This window comes from Xenopus laevis, chromosome 5S, assembly GCF_017654675.1.
Source record: "Xenopus laevis strain J_2021 chromosome 5S, Xenopus_laevis_v10.1, whole genome shotgun sequence".
Taxonomy (NCBI): Eukaryota; Metazoa; Chordata; class Amphibia; order Anura; family Pipidae; genus Xenopus; species Xenopus laevis.
The window spans coordinates 104,146,017-104,161,914 of NC_054380.1; the positions used below are offsets into that span (position 1 = coordinate 104,146,017).

Below are 15,898 nucleotides of genomic sequence, written 5' to 3' on the forward strand. Positions count from 1 at the left end.
ATTCAAATCAATGCATGGTTGCTAGGATAATTTGGACCCTAGCAACCGGACGGCTGAAATTGCAAACTGAGCTGCTGAATAGAAAACTAAATAGCTCAAAAACGGCAAATAATAAAAAATGAAAACCAATTGCACATTGTCTCCGAAAATCACTGTACATTTTACTAAAAATTAATATATAGGTGAAAAACCCATTTAAATGGTAGGATGAGTATTTCTGCAAGGCTCACAGTGTAGTAAAGAAAAACCACTACAGTATCTCTTTAACAATGGCAACTCCGTTTGGCAAAATATTTATTTATAATAAATCTTTTCAAAAGCAGTTGGTCACATCAGTTGATCATTTTACATTAGGCTATAACAATGGTCGTAATACATGTATATAAATGAACTGCTTTTATTTATACAGTTAAGAAAAGAAAAAAAAAAAAACATTAAAATGACGGCAACAACGGAAAAAAAAAAACACATGAAAACAGGCAGAATCCATAAGACAAAAGGCAAAGCAAGATGAGTCTGTCTGAAGTGAGGCAATGCTGCCATTTTTTATTACCCGTACAAATATTCTGCCCCAATAAGGTATATATACCCCACTATAACGCTTACTGAAGGTTTCAGCCCTGGGAACGGAATCAGATGTCATGTACAGTAGCAGCTCCAGTCAACTGTAAAACAGTACTGCATGTCAACACTGGGAATGGTTTGTGATATTAATCAAGCTGCACACAGTACTTTTAAACCATACAAAATGTCAATTATTCCCACTCAGTAGTTCCAGGTGGCTTTGATGTCAAGTCATACATCACTCGGGAAATTCCAGGAATCTTCTTGATTTCTGTAACCATTTTCAATACAACCTAAAATACAGAAAGTAAAATGATATTGGCGTTGAAGGTCACAGGTAATTGTTTGCTGGAGTGGATTTAAAATGAATTGCATTTGTTTAAGTGAACATTTATAAAAATATTCAACAAAATAACCAGGAGCTAGACAGTCAATTTGATGTTGAATAATTCTGAATTTGTTACACTTTTGAGCTTATCATAAATCACATTTGTAAGGTTTTTCTACTTTGAATTAAAAAAAAAAACGGAATATTTGCTTATCTATGAAAAAATCTGAATGTAAAAAAACTATTGAATACAATCGTGAAAAAAAACCCTCAAAGTTTTAGGCTTAAAAACAAACTTGTGAGTTTACAAACTCGAAAACTCAAATTTAAACTTGAATGAAAAAAATGAATTTTTCCTAGGACAACTCCCATTGACCTTTACATGAACTCGACAGCTTTTAGATGCCAATTTTTTTTTCACGTTCGAATTTTTGAAAATACAATTTGAATTTGTGAGTTTTTGTCCAAAATTTTGAATTTTGGCAAAAATTCTAATTTGAATCGTTATAAACCACCCCCTATGTCAGGGGTCCCCAACAACGGGGCAGTGGGCCAGAACTGGGCCGCCGAGCCTAGCCCGCAATTAACACCGGAGTGCTGAATTGGACGCACAGTTGCTGCTTCCCCTCGACCCCCGGTCGTTGCAAAAATGATTTTCCTTTACACCGGTCCCTGGGTGAAAAAAAAGCAACACTACATAACTGGCAACTAGGGGTGCACCAAATCCACTATTTGGGATGCAGCCGAATCCTTCGTGAAAGATTCGGCTGAATGCTGAACCGCAATTGGCATATTCAAATTAGCGAAGGAAAAAGTGGAAACATTTTTTTTTACTTCTTTATTAAGTGACAAAAAGTCACATGATTTCCCTTCCCACTACTAATTTGCATATGCAAACTAGGATTCAGATTTGGTTCAGCCAGGCACAAGGATTCGGCCAAATTCAAATCCTGCTGGAAAAAGGCCGAATCCTAGATTTGGTGCATCCCTACTGGCAACCTCCAATCTTATTCAAAAGAAAGAAGCGTTAATTCAGTCTGGCGTACAGGTGAGATTAGACTAAAAGGAAAAAAAGTACATTTAAAACTGCAGTTTCAAACTATAGGCCCTTGTTCCTTAATTTGGCATGAGCAGTTTTGCTTGTGGTGCAGGCCTCTTCAATTTCTTTTAGTAATGGTGAAATTTGCTGAACGGAAATAATTTAAATCTAGATCCATACTGGGAATGACAAAGATTTTCACGCATTAGTGGCTTGATAACTTAAGACAATAAGCAGCACTCTAGAAAAACGATACCTCTTCTGGAATCTCAATGCCCGGAGTTGCAGCAATTCCGGTCATAAAGTCGCTGGTGATAAATGTACGGATAACCACAGATCTTTGACATGAAGGTTGCTTTTGCAACGGATCGCGATCAAAATGTAGCGGTGTTAATATAATTGGCATCTGACTGATTTTACCAGCATAACCTGTGTGAAGAATGGAGATGAGAATATACAGTGTTTTAGAACATCACAGCCTGGAAGATTGGCAAATCTATACACTTCTGACAAAGTAAAGTAGCAGGGAACCCTTAGGGCTCTAACTCAAGAGCGGTTGTAGCTGCGCTTCCCTGCGTTCCGTTTTTCTGCGTTCAGCCGCAGGGGAGCGCAGGAATAGACGCAATACATTTTTTCCAATGGGGCTGTACTCACACAGGCGCCGAACGCAGGAAAAATGCAGCATGTTGCGTCTCAACCTGCGTTCGGCGCCTACACACGCCTGTGTGAGTACAGCCCCATTGGAAAAAATGTAATGCGTCTATTCCTGCGCTCCCCTGCGGCTGAACGCAGAAAAACGGAACGGAAAGGGAAGCGCAGCTACAACCGCTCGTAAGAGCCCTTAGAATGCAGTTTGTTGTCTCTCCCAGACCAGATGTTTATCCTGTGTGCTTCTTTTCAGCCATGGAGTCCCAAATATTTTACCTTTAGAGTTTAGCCCGACAAAAAGTGACTTTATGGCTAGAAACTAGACGACGTGAGGTTGTGAGCTATTGTGGAGATGTGTGAACGACAGGCCACAAAAAGAATACAGTGTGGAGTCAGCAAAGTGCTAAAAGCCACAGAAAGACAGGGTAACTCTGAAATGCAAATCAATAGTGAAAAAACAGAACGACGATAATGCAGAATTCAAAGTAACAAGCCAACACCAAGCACACTTGTACTGTTCTTGTAAGCGACTTGCTTGTGAAATTGAATTCTGCATTATATAGACAGAATATAGTTAAGGTGAGGTGATATTCAGTAAAGTGGTTTGCTTACCAGACTCTCTCAGAATATTATGAGCTTCAAAGTCTGCTTGCCGTAAAGTACTTAGCACACCGGTTGTTAAAAAGGTAGGGGTAACATCTGTGGGGGGCTCTTTGACTGGCGGCCCAAACACATATACAACTCTATAAAAGAAGAATAAACCAAGTTATCAAAGCAATCAGTATACATTAATACAAGGTGGGTGGGTATAAAAATACCATTAGTTACAAAACCAAATTCTAACATATTAAAGGGATACGGTCATGGGAAAACGTGTTTTTTTTTTCAGAATGAATCAGTTAATAGTGCTGCTCCAGCAGAATTCTGCACTTGAATTCATTTTTCAAAAGAGCAAACAGATTTTTTTATATTCAGTTTTAAAATCTGACATGGGGCTAGACATATTGTCAGTTCCCAACTGCCCCCAGTCATGACTTGTGCTCTGATAAACGTCAGTCACTCTTTACTGCAAGTGAGTGATATCACCCCCCCCCAGCAGCCAAACAACAGAACAATGGGAAGGTAACCATATAACAGCTCCCTAACACAAGATAACAGCTGCCTGGTAGATCTAAGAACAACACTCAATAGTAAAAGCCAAGTCCCACTGAGACTGATTCAGTTACATTAAGTAGGAGAAATAACAGCCTGCCAGAAAGTAGTTCCATTCTAAAGTGCAGGCACAAGTCACATGACTGGGGGCAGCATGGAAACTGACAATATGTCTAGCCCCATGTCAGATTTCAAAATTGAATATAAAAAAATCTGTTTGCTCTTTTGAGAATTGGATTTCAGTGTAGAATTCTGGTGGAGTAGCACTATTGACTGATGCGTTTTGAAAAAAACATGCTTTCTCATGACAGTATCCGTTTAATATTAGTTCTTATGAAAAACCATTCAAATTCAAATACAAATAATGATGGTTTTACTTCTGCCTAGAATACACAAAGGGGCCGATTCACTAAGGGACAAATATCAAGGGTTAATTTACCCTCGATATTCGACTAGGAATTAAAATCCTTCAACTTCGAATATCGAAATATTTAGCGCAGATAGTTCGATCGAACGATCGAAGGATAATTCCTTCGATCGAACAATAAAATGCTTCGAATCGAAGGATTTTAATCCAACGATCAAAGGAATATCCTTCGATCAAAAAAAGTCAGCCAAGCCTATGGGGACTTCGATTCGAAGTCGTAGTTGAAAGTCGAAGTAGCCCATTCGATGGTCGAAGTAGCCCAAAAAAAAACTTCGAAATTCGAAGTTTTTTACCTTCAAATCCTTCATTAGAGGTTAGTGAATCGGCCCCAATGTGTTCAGAATAATAGCAGTGTGTTTAAAAAAAAAGTGAATAAAACTCAGAAATCCTTATACTATCTTATTTCCATACACACAAATGCATTAGGAACACTGCACATTCTATTTCAAATAAAAACATGATGAAATGTATCAAATGTGTGTTATTTCTTTACATAAAGTGAAAAAAGGGAATATTAGGCTGTTCCAAAAAACAAAAAAAGCAGTGTCTGCATTCTTCTTTATAAACTCAAACATTCACTGTACAAACTGAAAATTTTTTCAAGATTTTGTTTTCCTTTGAATCACTGAACTAATATTGAGTTGTATAATCAGTGTTTCTGAGATCTGCTGCACATCTGTGTTACATGGAGTCCACCAACTTCTGGCACCTGTTACATTCCACAATTCTTCTGCATTTCTTGCTTTTGCCTCAAGAACAGCATTTTTGAGGTCACCCCACAAGTTTTCTATTGGATTAAGGTCCGGGGATTGGGCTGGTCACTCCATAATGTCAATCTTGTTGGTCTGGAACCAAGATGTTGCTCATTTACTGGTGTGTTTGGGGTAATTGTCTTGTTGAAACCCCCATATCAAGAGCATTTCCTCTTCAGCATAAGGCAACATGATCCTTTCAAGTATTTTGATGTATTGAAACTGATCCATGATCCCTGGTCTGTGATACATAGGCCCAACACCATAGTATAAGAAACATCCCCATATCATGATACTTGTGCCACCATGTTTCACTGTCTTCACACTGTACTGAGGCTTGAATTCAGTGTTTGAGGTCAGTCTTACAAACTGTCTGCAGCCCCTAGGCCCAAAAAGAACAATCTTGCTTTCATCAGTCCACAAAATGTTTTACCATCTCTCTTTAGACCAGTCAATGTGTTCTTTGACAAATTGTAACCTCTGCAGCACATTATTTTTTCTACAATGGGACTTTGCAGGAGCTTCTTGCCAATAGCTTGGCTTCACATAGGTATCTTCTAATTGTAACAGTATCACAGAAAACTTTAGACCTTCTTTCATCTTCCTGGAGCTGATCATTGGCTGAGTCTTTGCCATTTTGGACTTTTTTCTATCCATTTGAATGGTAGTTTTCAGTTTTCTTCTATGTCTTTCAGGTTTTGGATGCAATTTTTGAAGCATTTGAGATCATTTTAGCTGAGCAGCCTATGGTTTTCTGCTTATCGTTATATGTTTCCCCCTCTCAAATTCACTTTTAAATCCAAGTACGCTGTTCTTCTGAACAATATCTGGAATGATCCATTTTACTCAGAGAGAAATACACTATAACCAGCAAGCACAACATTTGCTCCTTCCTTCCTTCCATAAATAAGGGCCATAATTGTCACTTGTTTTGTCACAGAATGAATGACCTCACTAATTGAACTCCATACTGCTATTTGGAACAAGCTTTTAGTTTGAACAAGTCACAATTAATGATTCAGTAACACAGAATCAGCAGCACGCATGTCATGACTGTTGGGTCTGTGTGTTTTCTATTACTCTACTACACCTACTAGTAAATTGTTTGCAATCTAGAAATATTATTTCTACTAAAAACAGTGATTAATTAGGTTAGTGATGTCAGGCTGCTTTTATTCTGAACACACCTGTATGTGATAATTATAAGAAAAAGAGCCTGTTCTTTTCAGCCAGTATCTGCCCTCAAGGACATGAGAAAAATTTTGATGAGCAGTAGCCTTCAATATTTCCATTTAACATATACTGTATTAAGGAAAAAATAAGTTATAGCTGTCCTTAACTTGCATCCAGTTTAGTTTAATTTGATTCAAATTCGATTCGAGTTGGTAAAATTTGTGAGAGTTTTAAATATTTGATTTTTTTATTAAATAACCGCCCAATTGAATTTCCAGTATATTCAATTTAAAGGAGTTTAAAAAACTCACATGAATTCGAAATTCCACCTTTGATAAATGTGCCTCTTAATGTAGTGGTTACATTATGGCAGCTGTGCCTGTCCAGTCAGAATTAGTTTGGAATATCTGGCCCACGCACATACCAATATTAAACACATTACATGATATCCCTGTACACCAAGGGGCACATTTACTTAGCTCGAGTGAAGGTTTAGAAAGAAAAAAACCTCGAATTTCTAAGTTTTTTTTTTTGGCTACTTCGACCATCGACTACGACTCGAACAATTCGAACTAAAAATCGTTTGACTATTCGAAAAAAACTTCGACCACCTACTTCGCCACCTAAAACCTACCGAGCACCAATGTTAGCCTATGGGGAAGGTCCCCATAAGCTTTCTAAGTATTTTTTTATCGAAGGAAAATCGTTCGATCAATGATTTAAAATCCTTCTAATTGTTCGATTCGAAGAATTTAATCGTTCGATCGAATGAAATGCGGTAAATCCTACGACTTCGATATTCGAAGGATTTTACTTTGATTGTCGAATATCGAGGGTTAATTAACCCTCGATATTAGACCAATAGTAAATGTGCCCCCAATGTGGCATTTAGAATATTAACAAAAACAGCAGATGGATGATCTACCTGTTGATATTGTGACACATGCGAGGTATTAGCCGGGCCAGGTACATTAGAGATTCCCAGTGTGGGGCATCTTTGAAGGAAATTCCACACACATAACTGTAAGAGCGACAGTCCCCCTGCAGGAAAAAAAAACAAAAACTTGTTTTCCCTTTCCCAAAGATTTCATTGAGACATAGCAGTATTTTTCCAAGACTAAAACTATATCCCTCAAAGGGGCATGCGCAGATTGACGCTGGTACACACAAGCAAATTGAGACTGACGCGCATGCGCGGAACTCCTGTATGAGTTGGCGCTACCGGGTGCGCATGCGTGGGACTCAAAAAGGCCGCTACTGCGCAAGGGAGAGGGGACCGGACATGGGGTAGGCGATGGAGCAGGTACGTGCCTACTCTGCCTACCCCTTGGCCCGGCCCTGGGGCTGTTCACCTTCAAAACACTACTTTAAATTCAGTTGTTTTTAGATTGTTCCCCAGAAATAACAACTTTTTTCAATTACTTTCCATTATTTATTTTTTATTGTTTTTCCAAAATCTAAGTTTAAAGTTGAATGTTCGTGTCTCTGGTGTTTGAGTCTGGCAACTCAGGTTCAGGTGCAGACTCTAAACGGTGACAATTTTGCAAAATTTAGTTGATAGTGACTGCCAACTTAGATCAGAAGTTGCCCCAATAAGCTAAGCACATTCTGCTCAATGGTCCCTTTTTTATTTTAATCTGTACAAATACAGCAAGGGACATTTAAAATATGCTTCAAGTAATATTAATGAAGACCCACCTGCACTCCAACAGTTTTTATAGGCAATAAGAAGGCATTAAGTGAATTTAGACTTGTAATTTGCATCAGTTTTTCCTGGTCCTCTTCAGATGTACATGCTTTGACTCTCTGTAATAGTGTATGTGGCTGCAAGGAAAGAACAAAAATATGTCTATAGCCCCATGCTAAGATTCTTGCACTACTGAAAAAAAGTTTAATAAAGATGAATAAGTTCATATTAGATACGATAGAAGACATACAAGAATGTACCTTTTTAACACTTGCTGAATAGTCAGCAACTATTTTTAATATGTTATTGGTTTCTGCAAAGTCTTTGCAGATGAAAGGTTCCTCAGCACAGATCACTCGAATTGCTAACCCAGGCCCTGAAAATAAAAGAAATTATCAAGAAAACTGTCTATCAATCAAAGGCAATATGAAGCAGAACAAAACAAAACACCACCAAATTGGAAGGGCCAAAATAAAAAGTTGAAGTATAGAAATGCAGGAAAAATAAAATCTATTACTTTTTAATTGCATCTACACATACAGGTTAGAGACCTATTATCCAGAATGCTCGGGGACCTGGGGTTTTCTAGATAACAGATCTTTCTGTAATTTGGATCACAATACCTAGAAAATCATGTAAACATTAAATAAACCCAAAAGGCTGGTTTTGCTTCCAATAAGGATTAAATATTTCTTAGTTTGGATCAAGTACAAGTTACTGTTTTATTATTACAGAAAATAAGGAAATCATTTTTAAAAATTTGGATTATTTGATTATAATGGAGTTTATGGGAGACGGCCATTCCGTAATTCAGGGCTTTCTGGAAAATGGGTTTCTGGATAACAGATCCCTTAGCTGTAATAAAGTAATAAAATATACTCGAGTATAAGCTGAGTTTTTCAGCATCCAAAATGTGCTGAAAAAGTCTACCTCGGCTTATACTCAGGTCAGCGAGCAGTAGCTGAGATTGCAGTCACTTTTAATCATTCCTATACCAACAGTTCACTTGGGGAGAGACTGCAATATCACACAGCGACCTCTGTTGGTTATATGAAAGAATAACAGTGCGCCCTCTGTTGGTTATATGAAAGATTAACAGTGACTGCAATATCACACAGCGCCCTCTGTTGGTTATATGAAAGAATAACAGTGCACCCTCTGTTGGTAATATGAAAGAATAACAGTGACTGCAATATCACACAATGCCCTCTGTTGGTTATATGAAAGAATAACAGTGCGCCCTCTGTTGGTTATATGAAAGAATAACAGTGACTGCAATATCACACAGCACCCTCTGTTGGTTATATGAAAGAATAACAGTGACTGCAATATCACACAGCGCCCTCTGTTGGTTATATGAAAGAATAACAGTGACTGCAATATCACACAGCACCCTCTGTTGGTTATATGAAAGAATAACAGTGCCCTCTGTTGGTTATATGAAAGATTAACAGTGACTGCAATATCACACAGCGCCCTCTGTTGGTAATATGAAAGAATAACAGTGACTGCAATATCACACAGCGCCCTCGGTTGGTTATATGAAAGAATAACAGTGCGCCCTCTGTTGGTAATATGAAAGAATAACAGTGACTGCAATATCACACAGCGCCCTCTGTTGGTTATATGAAAGAATAACAGTGCACCCTCTGTTGGTTATATGAAAGAATAACAGTGACTGCAATATCCCACAATGCCCTCTGTTGGTTATATGAAAGAATAACAGTGCGCCCTCTGTTGGTTATATGAAAGAATAACAGTGCGCCCTCTGTTGGTTATATGAAAGAATAACAGTGACTGCAATATCACACAGCACCCTCTGTTGGTTATATGAAAGAATAACAGTGACTGCAATATCCCACAGTGCCCTCTGTTGGTTATATGAAGGATTAACAGTGATGGCAATATCACACAGTGCCCTCTGTTGGTTATATGAAAGAGTAACAGTGATGACAATATCACACAGCACCCTCTGCACATGGTAGTGGGACAGTGGGACAATGCACACAGTAATCCGTTTGGCAATTCTCTGTCACCATCAACTTTTCAAGTCCAGTTGGTCGCTGGGGGGGTCGCTTTGGCGGAATGTGCGCTGCTGAGTCAATAAGTTTTCCCAGTTTTCGTAGGTAAAATTAGGTACCTTGGCTTATACTCTGGTCGGCTTATACTCGAGTATATACGGTAACCAAAGAATTATGGTAATTCCAGCAAACTTTCATAACATTTACAGGGTAATGTAGCAGGAAAGTTTTCAAAGTTCTATATATATATTTAATACTTGCTTTCAAACACTGGATTTGCAAGTGCTACCTATTAAAGCACTTTCCCAAGATACTAAACAGACGTGAGAAAAATCTGTATTTCTCTAAATCTGAAAAGACGCACAAAGGTACCTGGGAACGGATGTCTGCAGACGAGCTCTTCGGGGAGGCCAAGTTCTCTACCCAACCCTCTTACTTCATCTTTATGGAAGTCTTTTAATGGCTCTATCACTTTACCCTGAAGAAGAAAAGTTATTTGCATGTGAAAGGAAAGTATATCCTTAAGCGATTAGTGCCTCATTTTGCAAAATAACAGCCATCATATTTTGCAACAATTCACTGGGTATCATTCATAAACAGAGGACAAATTTGCACCAGGGGAGTAACCTATGGCAACCAATCAGAAATTTGCTTATATTGTCCAACCTGCATAGGTGAAATAAGCCACTCACTGATTGGTTGCTATGGGTTACTGCCCAGGTGCAAATTTGCCCTGTGTTTATAAATGAACTTCACTATGTTTAAACAGTCACCACTGTAAAACAAATGACTTTCATGTACTGCTCATGCTGGGATTTTTAGAAAACACCCCTTATATTGTTGCATTTCACCAGTGAATCACAGTAGATGTACTTTCCTTCTCAAATTATATTTGCCTTAACCAAAAGTGTAGTTAACTTCCTCCTCTGGCTACTCTCCATTTTTAAAATGCTTCTTTTTTTTTTTGCAACTTTGTAATCAATAGGGTCAGGGGTTTTCATTTCCTTTCTAAACAAATCAACTGGTTTCTAGCAATAATAGGTAAGTAAATTCTTTGTACTCCAACTAAACATAGTAAGCAGTGTGTTTACAAAAAGCCAAACACTTGCAGTTTGCTAATAACTGCTTGAAGCCATTTGAGTTGGAACTTGGTTATTATTCTCCAATTATAGAACAGTGATTTCATCTGCTATGGCTCAAGTGTAAGGTCACAATAGCAGATATTGCACCAGTGAACCTGCTAAGCATCCTTACATCTTGGGAAGCCAGTGCTCCCCCCCACCTGTTCCTTTATTCCCTACAGACTTTGATATTTTGGGGCAGATTAACTAAAGGGTGAAGTGGCCATCGCTAGTGAAAATTCACCAGAAATCCCATCCGCAGGCACTTCGCCAATTTACTAACAGGCGTAGGTGACAATTCATTAGCGAAAGAGACCGTCACTAGCGTAGTTTCGTGCCCATCAACGGGCGAATTTGCGCTCAGGCAAACGTCACTCTGCAAATTCACTAAACTGCGAATTTTACAGAATGTTTCCTTTTGCCAGAGTTTCCTTCACCACCTTAAACATGGCAAACTGATAAGATGAAGCTACATCCTCCTCAATCTTAAGTCAGTGACATCATATCCTGTATGCCGAAAAGTCATAAAAGTTCTAAAAAACGCTGGTGTTATTTCATATTTTAAAGCGGGATTGCCTTCAAAAGTTCTAACTATTTTAGATTTTGTGTTATTTTTTTTACCATCTAATTCGTACGATATTCGGACCGTGTGTGGAGAGTCCCGACATTTTTCGTCCGGCGGAGATCGGTCGTTAGGTTGGAAAATTTCTGTCGGCTGCCGATAATATCTCTGTATGTATTGCCGATCGTACGATTTTCAGTGGGAGACTGTCACTAGCTTTGGTTGGACATAGATATCGTACGATTGCTGTCAGGGGCAGAACATTGCTGATCTGTTCTTTAACTAATCTGACTGGTAAGACTTTGATCTGAATGGTTAGTGGCGGGTCGGGAGATGGGAAAGTCCGATCGTACGATGATTCGTACGATCGGATCTTTGCATCTATGGCCAGCTTAAGGGTGGGCTCCTGTCTAGGACATTAGAGAATCTCTTTTGTCTCATTTTGCTTCATTTAACATTTGTAATAAGTGGCAACTTCAAGCATTTGCACCAACATCTCTAATAAAGACGTCTATACGACCTATATGTACCTGCCCTATTCAATTTAACCTAAGTGTAAGTGTACTTATGAAGTTTCGATAGGCAGAATTGAACGTTAGTGAAAGTTTGCTATGAAATGCTCGACGAATTAACGCTAGTGAAACTTCATGCGAAGTGTGACGGTGCATACTCTGGTGAAAATTCACCCTGAAGTAAATTTGCCCCTTTGTCTGTATTAGAGTCCTGCGCGGAACCAATTTCTAAGACCCAGACCCGACCCGCATATTTCCCCACTTTGATCCGCAACCCGACATGCAACCTGCCGACCACCATCAAACAGGAAGTGATGCTTCTGCAAAACGGAAGAGACGTCATAAAAAGTGGGCAGGGACAGAAACAAGTTTCGTAAATGGAGTAAAATATAGACAATATTACATAAGAAATTTAGATGAGACCCGCAGATATACCCTCACCTGAAAATCCTCCCGTTTCTGCAAGGTGCCCGCTTTTTTGCAGGTAACCTGTGGGTACCCAACCAGCTGCAGGACTCTAGTCTGTATCATTAGAATCACACTCTCCTTGAGTGATTTTTTTTTTGTATAGAATCCTCCCTAAATCTCCTTATTAAACCCACATTACATTACTCACCTGCTTCTTTTACCAATAAACCATCATTGCCCAGTGTTCTAAAACAACTCCATATAGGGATGGTAGCCAACCAATTCAACAACAATTTAATAAAGGGTGGGCAGTTTATTTAGATTCATTAGATGATAATAGTAGAGCATTCATACATGAAATCTTGGGATACCATTCCCCAACTAGATTTGAATATAGTGAGTTAGGGAAAGGCTCAAACACAAAGGTATAAGTTTCTTCTTAGTTGGGTTCTATATTCTGTTTTGTAGTTAGTGCTTGTTTCAGCTATATAAGCATCTATGTGCGCATCCGTACAATGTTATTCAGCTAAACAGTACGCTTATTTATTGTAAAATGCGATAAAGAATTTGAAATGAAACCAACTCCATTATATTGTAATACTTATAAAAGAAATAATCAGAATTCACTTGCCTCTTCCCGTAACTTCCGGATGAGTTCTGTGTCATTGTGATGTGTTTTTATAACCTCAGCTTTAACGCTGGCAATTAGAGATGCGCTTTCAATCAAATCTGGCCTTAGTGTCCCTTGCGCAAGGAATACTTCTTCAGGATTCAGGTTCATTTCACCAATAACTTCATTGGCAATCTGTTAGCAAAAACACTTTTATAAGAAAAAGGAAATCTTGACAATGTACAAACAATATATAAATATATATATATATAGATTTGTGTGTGCCATGAGAAAACACAAGTATTTAGATGCAACTACAAAAATTGTGTTATTGGTTACATAACATAAAATACGCAGCTCAACTTATGTGGCTGCTCTCAGAACACCTATATACCTTGACAAACGTATCACCAATAATTTTCCTTTTCTCCTCGGGGTTTGTGGTCATGTTCAGTGTTTTGCTAATTCTTTTACGTGGTGTTCTGTCTTCATCTGATATTGGTAATGTTGTTGTACCATTGTAAAATGAATGGGCTGCATTCACAACTGCGAACATAATAGAAATTGTATATTATAGCTTTTTATTTGCAAATTATTTAAAATTAAAATGAAAGCAAACACAAATTGAGTGAATTGTCACACCTTTGACTTGGATTCCCAGCTTTTTCAGGGCTTCCTCCACAGACTGACTCTCTCTTTTCCTCATGAATCCATTGTCTATGTGCACCGCAATTACCTGATCTTGGTTTAAGGCCTTATTAAGCAGAGCGGTGCATACTGTGGAGTCAACACCACCACTCAGTAAAACCTGTAAAACATTGCAGGAAATTTTAGATCCATAGTAATTTTATCAATCACATTATGTTAATCAAGGAAAGACTTGGATGTCATAAGTGCATGAATTGGGGAAAAAAAGGTGAAGGGATGGCAGTTCAGTGTTTATCCTGGCCACAGGAAAAAAAGCAGGGAGAATATAATTGCGCCAAATTTTAAGCCAAACCCACTTTTGTCAACACGCCCCCAACAAACCACTCCCCATTTTACAGACAATTAAAATTTTAAATATAAGTACATAAATAAACAGAGTGGCACTTCCATGTATAATTCCCCCAGAACTATTACTAAACTTATGTTTTTGTTCTCTGCTCTGCTTGTCTTTCCCTTTTATATTCTTATACATCTGTCTTGCTTTCCACTTTAGTCTTTTTTCTGTCTTCGAGCATTTCTTTACTTCTTTATACAGAACTTTGCCTCTTCCAGGTTTCTGCTAGCACCCCCTTTTCTTTTTATCTCCCATTTTCCCCTTTCAATTTGGAATGTGACTCCACTTGCCCTCTTCAATCTCTCGAGGAAGTCCAGTAAATAAATAATGACTGCTAAAAGCAAGCCCTAACCTTGCCACTGATACCATAAATCTTTTCACATTCCAGCAAGAATATGATCATCTCCTGTCCATTTACTTTTAAATTGCAGCCGATAAGAGCTTGCACTTCTCTCAAATACAGCGCACTTGAGACAAGAACTACAGGTGCTCATGCAGTCCAATACTCCCACACGCTGTGCCTGCTTACCAGCTGCTGTTAACTGTTTCAGGGGACATGAAATGAGAAGTTCATATTTTTGCTGGCTATATAAACAGATTTAGGGCACCAAAGGCAGGGTTAGGACTTGATTTATTAAACGATTTATTAAACGGTTTATTCCCCCCTGTGCTCTGCCACTCCAAATGTAAAAAAAAGCTCAGAAAATAAAAAAGCTCCAGTATTCTCAATCCCTGCATCTGGTAATCCTGCAATTTAGTGAAAAAAAAAAAATAAGTCCGGCTCCAATTTCAGCATTAGATGTTACTGTATCGAAGTGAAGCCCAGAAAACACTAGTGTGGCAAGCCTATCACAAATCAATTTATTTCACACATTGTATATACAATTTTGCTTAAACTCTAATGTCCATTGGACTATTTCAAAGCCATTCATGTATATAAAAAAAAAAAGTAGTGGGGGAAAAACACAATTGTAAAAAATATAGCAAAAACTAAGAAGATATTAGCACAGATTGCATGCAAATACTCACCAAAACCTTGGAGGAGCCAACCTTTTCTTTAATTTCTCGGATGCATTCTATTTCTCTGTTTTGTACAGTAAAGGTACCGCTGCATCCAGCAATATCATACAGGAAGTTTTTCAACATAACTCTCCCATTCTCTGTTAGACCAACCTCTGGGTGGAACTGCACGCCATAAAGCTTCTTGGCCTCGTTAGCTATTCCTTTAGATATACAAATGGAACACATTAACAAATAATACAGCCTTTACTTTGCGTTTCTTTAATGGAGGAACATCAAAAGTAAGCCTGAAAACAATGAATGGTGTGGACACTTTTATAAAATTTGTTCTTTTTCCAAAATGTGGGCTAAACACGTGAGGTGGGCTTCAGGAAGTCAACATTACAGGGCAGATTTATCAAGGGTCAAATAGTAAATTAGAATTTTCGAGTGTCAAAATTCAAACATTCAAATTTTAATCCCCCTATTCAAATGTAAATAAGAAAGCGAGATTTATCACAGCTCGACCACGTAAACAGTTCTAATTCGAATACCTCAAACCTGCCGAGTTCCTGTACGAATCAATGGCAGATGTCCGTTGAGCCATTTGAAGATGGTAATAGTCTGACATTCAAGGTTTTTTTTCAAGGAAAAAAACTCGATTTATACAAATTGAAGACCATTAGCATTTTTGGCTTGGAATCATTCGATAGAATATTAGACATTCAATTTTTTTTCTTAAATAACCTCCCAGTCGAATTGTGAGTACTGTCTATTTGAATTTAAAAAAATTCACATGAATTCGAAATTTGACTTTTGATAAATGGGCCTCTATATCTTCAATGGCAAAATT

At 38.1% G+C, this 15,898-nt stretch overlaps 1 protein-coding gene across 1 annotated transcript in view; it reads right to left on the reverse strand.

Moving 5' to 3' along the window:
* Positions 1-277: 277 nt before the first annotated feature.
* Positions 278-15,898, reverse strand: part of gmps.S (guanine monophosphate synthase S homeolog) — a 28,320-nt gene continuing 12,699 nt past the window's right edge. Inside the window, exons 6-16 of the mRNA XM_018265742.2 lie at positions 15,076-15,269; positions 13,647-13,812; positions 13,399-13,550; positions 13,026-13,199; positions 10,164-10,269; positions 8,031-8,146; positions 7,782-7,907; positions 7,009-7,124; positions 3,192-3,322; positions 2,188-2,360; positions 278-857 (exon numbers count right to left, since the gene is read on the reverse strand). Coding sequence (XP_018121231.1) covers positions 756-857; positions 2,188-2,360; positions 3,192-3,322; positions 7,009-7,124; positions 7,782-7,907; positions 8,031-8,146; positions 10,164-10,269; positions 13,026-13,199; positions 13,399-13,550; positions 13,647-13,812; positions 15,076-15,269 — 1,556 coding nt within the window. The 3' untranslated portion in view covers positions 278-755. The remainder of the gene's footprint in view (positions 858-2,187; positions 2,361-3,191; positions 3,323-7,008; positions 7,125-7,781; positions 7,908-8,030; positions 8,147-10,163; positions 10,270-13,025; positions 13,200-13,398; positions 13,551-13,646; positions 13,813-15,075; positions 15,270-15,898) is intronic.